At 52.0% G+C, this 10,061-nt stretch overlaps 2 protein-coding genes across 2 annotated transcripts; one reads left to right on the top strand and one right to left on the bottom strand.

Moving 5' to 3' along the window:
* Positions 1 to 1,623: 1,623 nt before the first annotated feature.
* On the bottom strand, positions 1,624 to 5,378 carry NECHADRAFT_87919 (uncharacterized protein; the record flags this gene model as incomplete). The annotated part of the gene is made up of 10 exons (XM_003047308.1): positions 1,624 to 2,489; positions 2,700 to 2,764; positions 2,806 to 2,827; positions 2,917 to 2,957; positions 3,021 to 3,127; positions 3,190 to 3,385; positions 3,436 to 4,048; positions 4,124 to 4,398; positions 4,457 to 4,625; positions 4,688 to 5,378. The coding sequence occupies 10 exons, from the start codon at positions 5,376 to 5,378 to the stop codon at positions 1,624 to 1,626; spliced, it is 3,045 nt and encodes a 1,014-aa protein (XP_003047354.1).
* A 1,162-nt stretch (positions 5,379 to 6,540) lies between these two features.
* On the top strand, positions 6,541 to 8,415 carry NECHADRAFT_53983 (uncharacterized protein; the record flags this gene model as incomplete). The annotated part of the gene is made up of 3 exons (XM_003047486.1): positions 6,541 to 7,582; positions 7,688 to 8,171; positions 8,232 to 8,415. Coding segments are annotated over 3 exons (1,710 nt in total), but the record flags the coding sequence as incomplete, so codon positions are not given.
* Positions 8,416 to 10,061: the final 1,646 nt, after the last annotated feature.

The following is a 10,061-nucleotide window of genomic DNA, read 5'->3' as shown; positions in this document are numbered from 1 at the left end:
GCGTTCCAAACTCTCTAAGTGCGCCACCAAATACGGGCCACTTGTGCTGCGAATCCAGGGCCTTATGTGCCCTGGTGAGGTTGACTTGAGCGACATTCTGTCCAGCGAAGCGTGCGAAGGTAATGATAGTAACGCTCTGCAAAAGAGGGACGGTGAGGTTTGCTGGCTCGACTTGTACCGCTCTGCCGAGGGAAAATGCCCGGTCGAATCCGAATCCTCAAACGCTCGCGATGCCTCTCATGTGCGGAATGTGCTTAAGCCTCGCGCAACAAAGCAGTCCGTGAAATAGGCCCACAATGGAGACGAAATAGAATTAGAGTTTCCAACTTATAAGTCCTGCGGACCGGCCAAAGCCGTTAGTGCGATCCAGCGTTGGTATCGGTATCCAAAAATGCGTCCTGCGGCCAGCGCGTGTGAAGCAAAGTTGGAAAAGTTGAACGTAAACGAGGTCGATACCGGTGATTTTGTCAGTAATTTTTCACTCCAACGGCTATACGATTGATATGGAAGACTGACTAGCGTGTCTAATATAGCTGAGCATGTTTACGAAGCGCCGCTTCTTCGGCAACTTTTTGACTGGTTGATCGAAGGTCGACTCCCGGCTAGATATGACAACCCCACGCAGGACTGAATATCAGACGTCCTCTTTGGAGGCGACGCGGTTACATAACCGAACAGAGTGTTCAGGCACCCTGACTGGAGGTCTCACATACTTTGGGACGAAATGGCTACGGGCCTCCGTAGTGACGCTTATCTACATGTCCTGGTTTTGGCTGACGACAAGATGAATGGTAGGAAAAAGAACATTTTTGCTGGAAAGGATATCTCTGCCCTAAATGAGGATTCTAACTAAGCAACAGGCAGAGCGCATCGAAATTTAAGTTATTGTCTTTCAGCTGTGGCTGAAAGAGTATCTAAGCAACTTTATCACAGCATGCAGGAGTATTCTATTACATGCGCTGAGATGAGATTTGGTCCAAGTTCACAGTGACATCTTAACATATGGAGGTTATCCTAGCTGAATTTGATGATAAGTATCTATGGACTACATCCAGGCACATTAATACCGGCCAACCAGACATACCTACCTGAGTAGCAGGCGAGCTCGCTGCCGGTCTAGGTAGCTTTTATTGCTTTTCGATTAATTCTCTTCTGACCAACATCGAGACTTCAGCCAGCAACTGGCTCACAGCAACTACAGCAAAATTATAAGTCCGAGTTTCAAGGCGAGCAGATCGGGAAGAAGTAAAACAACGTATTTCACTCGGGAGGCTTTATTTCGGCGTCGATACTCAAGTACCCAAAGGCAGCAGTTACGCACAGCCACCCAAACCCCTCGCAACCAGGCATTGGACGCAAAGTAACTTCAAGGGACTATAGGGCTCGGGAAGAGGCGCAGCTGGGACGTTCTAGAAGGCTTATCGGAAAGGAAGGGTAAAAAATACTGGTAGTTATCACGAAAGGATTACGCTATATATTATCACCAAGGTTACACGGCTGTTAAAAACATCCATATTTTCTCTCAGATTCGCGTTGATGCTAACCATTTCATGAGTCTAGACTGTGGCGTTATTACGGAACCAAGGAGAATAGCCGGTAGATCAACCCTCGCCCTGGACTGCATTACCAAGTCTCCCAGCCGAGGTCTTCAGCGTCATCGGTAGCGTAGCTAGCCTCTCGCGCCCAATGGTCATGACTTCTATCGCCCATCCAACTTATAAGGGTCCCCTTGTCACCTACCTTCTGCCTCGCCTTCATATGCTCGGAATGGATAGGGTGTTCCATCGGATCCCATCTGACCCTTTCACCTTCCTCCCATTCGATGGGCATAGGGTCGAATTTGACGAGGCAGAAATTGTGATCTTGATCAGGGCCCCAATGAATGTCTGCATCTAAATACATAAAGAGCCAGCTGCGGTAGTTGGTAAAATACCAGTCACCACCCCTTTTCGGCCAAGGCAAGCCTGGGAGTCCTTCACCTGTGATACCGGACTGAGGCTCATCCTCATCGCCAGAGGACAGCGTTTCAGTTGAGTCACCCACTCCTTCTTCGCCCGCCTCATGCTTTTCTTTCAAGGCCATCTTCACCTTGCGGACCTGGCACCACATGGTACCTCGAGCAGCCATCTCGCCACGATAATGCGCAATACATTCTTGGGCGGTGGCACCGGGTAAAAAAAAGAACTCGTATCTGAAGCCGCCAGCGCAATAAAGCAAACGGTTGCTCTCAAAACCAAAAACAAATGTGCAGCCGTCAAAGTCGCGTGGTATTTCTGGGTTAACCATGTAGAAGATCCAAGAGGGCAAATGAGGTAGATTAGGCCTGTTCTCTAACCCGTACCACGACATGAGGCTCGGGTTGCCAGTGTGATCGTTAAAGATAACGTTGTGATTGACGCAGGGTCTCAGAGGTCTGGGTTGCGCGCCTTCGGTGCGCTTCCTTGCAGATGGGGCCATGTTGACTGGGGATTGGGAACCGCCGCCGCGGGCTTGAGCGAGATACTACGTACAGTCTTCACAGAAGGGTAATCGGGATGTTGGAAAAAAAATTAAATGTAGCGGTGAGAGGAAATTAATACTGTTATAGTGTAGCCCTTAGTAAGTGCCTATCCTGGATTATTGCATTGTTGATGCCGAACTCGAAGCTTCGCTTGGGTTGCAGCGAAGCTCGGCAACAACGCTGTCTCCATTTAGCATACAAGTCATGTTGCGTGGCGAGGAACCTAAGAGGCGCAGAGATAGAGCCGGGATACGGAGACGTAATCTTCAGAAGCGGGCCTTCACTAAAAACTATTTTATCCTTACACCTCAACACAGTATCTATAATCTATAACAAGTGTTAGTGCGATGATGGTCTATTGTGAACACCTGGGGCAGAAAACGGAGGGAGAAGAGAGCTATGAAACTTTAACATACTGGGCCAGAGGGTGGTGCACTCCGCGCCAATCGAGGGATTCCTGTGCAAAATTTAGTTTTCCATTGAGGGAGTCCAGTGGCCGAGGCGGTTGACGAATACTTACATGGCATAGAACTCGGCAATGGTCAGGTTGTTTGCGTCCAAGACTTCTTGACACGTCTGCGGTGGAACGACAGCATAGTATTTGGTGCAACCCTCTGCCGCGCCGTCCTAAAGTGAGAGAGGTTGAGATTAGAGGTAGATTTTATGAGGATGATAAGTATGGGACTTACTCTGATGGGAAGCTCGGTCTCTGTCGGCTCGGCGGTCGTGTCCGTAGTAGGCGTGGAAGCCGTGCTAGTTGAGGTAGCCGTAGACCCGGCCTCGTCTTCACCCGTGTAAGTGTTTACCTTCATATAGGCAGCCATGCAGTAACTGAAACCCTCGCTGAAACCACAATCAGGAGAAGTTGTGTTGAGAGAAGGGTTCCTAGATATGTGTTAAAAACTTTCTCGTAGTGCGCACCCGGTAGCTCTCACCAATTCTGCAGCTCATCAAGGGATATTCCCCATATCTTGGCCAGTTCTACGCACCCCGAGAAAGAAGAGCCCCAGCTCATGTCTACCTGTAGATCCGTGCCGTTGACGTAAATGAGACAATCTTTCCTGGTACTATTGGCCCTGGGTAGGTAAGCAGGCAGACCCGTGATTGCTGGCGGGGTGAATGTAGCCTTGGGCAGGTCGCTGAAGGGAATATTGGGAATGGTCGAAGTCGGGTCTACATAGTCTGGGTGCCCAGGGTACATGTTGATAGGCCCGACTGGCGCAACACAGTAAGAGTCTTCGGCCATGAGGTTGGTGCACTCTGCGTTGATTCCTTGGTTCAGGAAGAGGAAATCTGCGAGAGAGATGCCGAACTTGACGATGATCTGGTTGCAATAGTCACCTTCCTGGACAAAGTAGTACTGGGCGCAATTCTCGTTTGTACCGTTGGCGATGTTGGAAGGGACTGGGGCCGCAGTAGGTTTTGGTGCTTGGGTGGTGGACACGTGGGTTGGGGACGTATAGTCCTCGTCGTTGTGTGGCTCGAGGCAGATGCTGTCGCCAACAGACAAGGACATGCGATTGCAAGCTGGTCCGAGAACAGGGTTCCCTTGGAGAAGCACATGGTATATTAGATGCTGATCTCGTCTGATTGTGAAAAGCTATAAAGGGCTATGCCACTCACATGTATAAAGCTGCACCCTGGTTATATTAGACGCAACGGCAATGCCCTGGCAAGTATCGTTGGCTTGAATAGTGTACGTTTTGCACTGGTTCACAATGCATATTCTCTCTCCCTCAGCTGGGAAACGGGCACAGAAGGCCTGCAAGTTGTTGTCGTACAACATCCAAGCAGTGGCAACGTTGTTAGCGTTGGAGATGGACTGGCATGTGTCGTTGGCCTGGATAGTGTACTGTTTTCCTGAGCAAGCCAGCGAGGGATTTGAAGTGGTCGGTGATCTGTTTATTGTTTCAGTTGGGATGTGTTATGGGAAAGTAATCAGGAGGAATTATTCACTCTATGGTTGTCGTGGTTGCTAATGGGAAGCCAGTCTGGGAGCAGCTTTCAGTTAGGGTAGAGTAATCCGGTTGCAAAGCAAAGCCATCTGAGTAGGAGTTACCGGCCATAAACTGGAAGGGTTTAATGATGCAGCTGTCACACATGTCCATAGAAGCCGTAGTTGAAGCTATTTTTGCATGTCAGCGCAGTCTTGTGACTACATAGCTAGATAGGGGATTGTTTTCTCACGGGCAGAAGAGCCACTAGGGTCACTGTCAGGCGAATTCTCAAAGGCCCAGATATTGCACCATCTATCTCCGTCCTTGATGCAGGTCCTGTTGAAGTGATAGAGCATGTCCGTCGCCACGACAGACACGTGGACCGGGTTAGCACCTGGGTTGTAGTCGACTACATCTTTCTCGTCGCATTTGATTTTGAGGCCGGCCTCGTACTCGGCCAATGAGGCGCGACACTCAGAGGTGCATGCCTCCTCCAGAGAGTCAAGTGGAACAGCTTGTCTCTGGAAAAAGGTAGACACCTGCGAAGGGCAGGAAATATCGACCACCAAGGCAGCCTTGCAACTGGAAGACAGAGTGTCGGACGGAAGAGCATCAGGGGAGATGTATTGCCAGGCACCAGTCGGGCTAGCCACAATAGCCAGACTTGAAAGAACGAACGACCAATGCATCATGGCGGGAGAATTGAGACGGGTGAAAGAAAATAAAGACGGCGAGGCAAAGGGAAGTCTAATTCGAATGTGCATTACAGGGAGAACGGTCAAATCAATGGACTCCCCAGCAGATAGATGTCGGTAAGTGCTGAGCCCTGGATATCGGTGGCGGGCTCCGGATGGATATGTGACTCGGCGTCCCTGCATGGTGCCTCGCATGTAGGAACCTTTGTCCATCATCATCTCGGCCGTGCTGCTTAGAGTGGTCATATTTTGCGATTGATGGTGCAGATTAAGACGACATGCAGGTCCACATGATTCATCTCGCCGAAGGAATTACTCGAGCCCTGTACGAATATCAAGATTATGGTTTAGGAGATGATTGTCAAAATATCTCAGACCAGTTCAGCGCTTCAGGGTCCAACAGTTCGACCAATCAGAACATTAGCAGTGGGTTGCTTTCGACTCAATCGGAAATATTGTGCGCTCCTCCTGCAGAATAAGCACCTTGGCCTCGAACCCTGCAGTTCAGCTCTATGCAGATGACTAGTTCCCCGGCGGTAAGCTTATTACGCCTTATCCGTACAGAGGGTTTCATTGCAGGGGTAGTTAATCTATGCCTGACCCTTCCGTGAGCGGGAACGGCGAGTTACTTCTTTCCCTTCTGGCGAATTCTCCGTGCACTCACAGCTGGAGTCGGGCCGATTTTTTGTCGTTGATTATTGATTAGGGTGATTTGGGCGCCGGGGAGCCAGAAAAGTGCGATCTACAGGTTCCCTCATTATGGATAGCTGATGGAACATTGGTACACCTGATCATACAGCCTTGTAGGACATAGTGGCCTTTCAGGGTGGTCATGCACATCCCCTGCAGTAGAAAAAGGCTATATCTGGTTATATTCTGCGCAATGCGTATGGTTAATAACTCAACTCCACAGCAAGCCAGGGATGAGCAGAGCCACAGCGTTGCAAACAAGTACAAGGCCTTGTGCTTCCCGTCGCTTCTCCATGGAAGCCGAATAAAAGGGTTCTGCTATCGAGTGCCTTACATTCAAACCAGGACCCGACCCAAAGACCACATTGGGGCCTCTCACTTCTCCTTTGCAGCCCCTTATACTCTTTCACGTTACTTATCATTCGTTACAAATCCCAACCCTAGCCCCCTTAGGCTATGCCAGCCAGCTATGGGCCTTAATAATCTCGTCTTCTCTTTGCTCGTTATCCAAGCTACGCCTGGCCTGGGCCATCCCCATCATAATCACCATGGCAGGAGCGTCCAGCATGTCCATGTCGAGATTCGAGATACCGGGGGGGAGCTTGTCTGCCCTCCCATTCCCGACAAATTGACCACAGCCGCAGACCTCATGGCCAAGGTCCGGTTTGGTGATCGAGACACATGTAGCCCGAAACTCGCTCCCAGAGCCCTAGCTGCCATGGCCGCAGATCCTGATGACCCATATTCCTGCTCTGAGGCGAAGCCCTGCAGCAACGGTGCCTGCTGTGCCAAGACTGGCGTTTGCGGCTATGGTCCCGACTCTTGCGGTACCAATGATGAGTCGCCCAACGACAAGTGCTGGAGCAACTGCGATGCTCACGCTGAGTGCGGTCGCTATGCTGAGGAGCCTGGCAAGACATGCCCTCTCAATGTTTGTTGTAGCCGGCATGGTTTCTGTGGCATGACATCAGAGTACTGTGATGAGTCGGATAACGAAGATGAGAGTTGTCAAAGCAACTGTAGCCAGCCCGGCTCCGGCGGATCCGGTGGCGATGTACAGAAGCGCGTCATTGGATACTACGAGGCGTGGAACTGGAAAAAGAAGTGCATCGGCATGAGCATGGAGGACATTCCCGTCAACAGCCTCACACACATCTACTATTCCTTTGCCTACATCAAGCCCGAGACGTATGAAATCGTCCCCATGCAGGATGAAAAGGATGGAACGCTCACCACTGAGACCTTCTCTCAGTTTACCTCGCTGAAGAGGAAGAACCCCTCCCTCAAGGCCGTCGTCGCTCTCGGTGGCTGGACTTTCAATGACAACAACACTATCTGGCAGCCTGTTTTTAGCGACCTCTCCTCCACCAAGGAGAAGCGGGCCACTTTCCTTGATGAACTACTCAAGTTCATGAACCGCTATGGCTTTGACGGCGTTGACATTGACTGGGAGTACCCTGGTGCCCCTGACCGAGGCGGGAAACCAGATGACGGCGAGAACCTTACCAAGCTATTCAAGGAGATGCGCACCACGTTCGACAAGACCCCCGGCAAGCGAAAAGAGATCTCGTTCACTGCACCAACAAGTTACTGGTACATGCGCCACTTCGATATCACCGGCTCTGCAGAGGCCGTTGACTACGTCAACGTCATGTCCTATGATCTTCACGGAATCTGGGACGCCAACAACCCCATAGGCTCCAAGGTGCTGGCGCACACCAACCTAACAGAGATAGACCTCGCCCTGGATCTTTTCTGGCGTAATGATGTTGACCCCACCAAGATCAACCTTGGACTTGGGTTCTACGGGCGGTCGTTCCAGCTGGCAGACCCGGCATGCCACACTCCTGGGTGTCTCTACCTAGGCGGTGCTGATCCGGGCCCTTGCACCGCCAACTCGGGTACTCTGGCATATTTTGAAATCATGGACATAGTTGACAAGTATGATCTTACACCGTACTGGGACGAGAAGGACGCTGTCAAGTACATCACATGGGGCGGGGATCAGTGGGTGTCTTACGATGACCATGACACGATCCAGCAAAAGATCGAGTTTGCCAATGCTTTGGGCTTGGGAGGCCTGCTCATCTGGGCAGTTGACCTTGACAACAAGGAGCTCGACGCGCTGGCAGCTGTGCTACATCCCAAAGGCTTCGGAGCCTATAAGGATCACTCGACTGTAAACCCTTGGACAGAGCTGGGGGAAGGCCATTGCACCGTCAATGACTGCGGTACAACCGGATGCAAGTCGGGCTATATTGAAGTGGATAAGTTTGACTGTGGTAGTTATACTTGGAAGCAGGCAAGCGTCTGCTGTCCTTTCGCCTCGGCTCCCGACCCAGACAAGTGGTATGTCGTTTCAACTGCTGATGCTCGTGTGTCTGAGTGGGTTAGCTAACACGGCTCTAGCCACTGGAGAGGCAATGGTTATCCCTGCAATGGCCAGTGCCACCCGGGAGAGGTCGCAATCGCCTCGAGTACAACAGCTGGTGGTGGCTTGATTTGCACCGACGGCCGCAAGTTTCTCTGCTGCGAAGCAGAAGCTGAGAAGCCAGAATGTCGATGGACCGATTGCAGAGAAGAGTGCAATTCAGACACGGAGAATGAGCTGACCTGGAATTACGACAACTGCAGTGGCTACAAGAAGAAGAAGTTCTGCTGTAGCAAGGGCCAGGATTGGCGGAACTGCAAGTGGCATGGTAAGCCAGGCAACTGTTTCGACAACCACTGCGACACGGGCTGGCAAGTAGCCCTAACAACATCTCACGGGGGTGAAGGCGAGGACTGTGGCTGGGCCTCGAAGCGGAAGAGGACCTTCTGCTGCGATCCTCCCCCAGGTGATTCACCCTTCCTACCCGTTCCTCTCGACTACTTGTTCCCCAATCCTCCCAACAAGGAGGGTGCGGATTCGGATTGGAAACTCAAAGTTGACAGCACCTGGGGTGGCGCTCAAGATGTACCCTTCGATGAGACGCCGGAGCACTCGGCTTTCGGCTTCATTGTCATGACCAGTCCCGAGGAGCTCCAGGTCTCATTTGACAAGCGGGATGGATCTCATTGGGAGCTCTTTGACTGCAATGATGCCATCACGGAAGGTGAGCACATGGTTCGCATGGTGTGTACCAACCGCGGCCAAGACTCAAACTGCGACAAGATCCACCTTGGCCGTGGAGCCCCGGGAACCATTGCCGCCATGCCAGAGGGATGCGGTCCAGGCAGATATGCCGTAGTCAAGGAGATGGCACCCAGCCGAAACCAGACCCTACCGCACAACTATCGTCGCGGGCTGGACGACGGTGAGACTGTGTATGACTTGACCTTTGACTACGATTTCACGCGAGTGCCTCGCGATCTGGGCGACACCCAGATCCGCATTGACTACAGCAACGAGAATAAGTACTGGGACACCGTCGTCGACAAGGCAGCCGATCACAAGAAGCGATCTCTGAAGAGGAGCCTCCAAGATGTGGGAGGCAGCCACAAGCGCTGGCTCGAGGAGGAGTGGCGTGATGATGTACACGGCGGGGCCTTGTCCAAGGAGGAGATTCATAAACGCTGGTTCGGCGAGACGGCTCTCGACTGGCTCAAGGCCATCTTCACCGGAGTCACAAACCCGCTAGAACTTGAGCACAAGTACAGCGAGGACTTCACCCTCAGCATCATTGACCAGAAGCTGACGTGTCCCAACATGGACGCCAAGCTCGACGTCTATGCCGAGATGGAGGTAGACATGGATGTCAACTACGGCTTCACCCTGATCGGCAAGCTCGGGGGCAAGTACGGCATCGACATCTCCGACTCGTACCTCTACTACCGCACCGGCGGTGAAGTTAATGCCAAGTTCGTCGTTGACGCGGCAGTGACGGCCTACTTCGACACCGGAGACGTTCTGATGTTCTCAGCTGACACCTTTGGCGCGGCCTTCACAATACCAGGCATCGTGACCATCGGCCCCAACTTCAAGCTCTTTGGGAGGCTGGATGGGCAGGCAACCCTGGGCGTCAACTTCGAGACCAAGGTCAAGCTTGCCGAGTGGGACGTCCACCAGACTTTGCCGGCAGTCGACAAGGACTGGGAGCCTCGCACGTCCAGCGATGCTACCAAGTCTGGCACACAGCCACTCGAGCCACAGTTTGAGTATGGCGTCGCAGTGAGTGGGCATCTGTCTGCCCATGTGAAACCCACTGTCACGTTTGGCATCGACTGGAACAAGAAGTTCACTTCGCTCGATTCCTGCGC

Source organism: Fusarium vanettenii, assembly GCF_000151355.1.
Source record: "Fusarium vanettenii 77-13-4 chromosome 12 genomic scaffold NECHAsca_15_chr12_5_0, whole genome shotgun sequence".
Lineage (NCBI taxonomy): Eukaryota > Fungi > Ascomycota > Sordariomycetes > Hypocreales > Nectriaceae > Fusarium > Fusarium vanettenii.
Note: the sequence above shows the minus strand (reverse complement) of the source record. Positions and strands in the feature narration are given on the sequence as shown.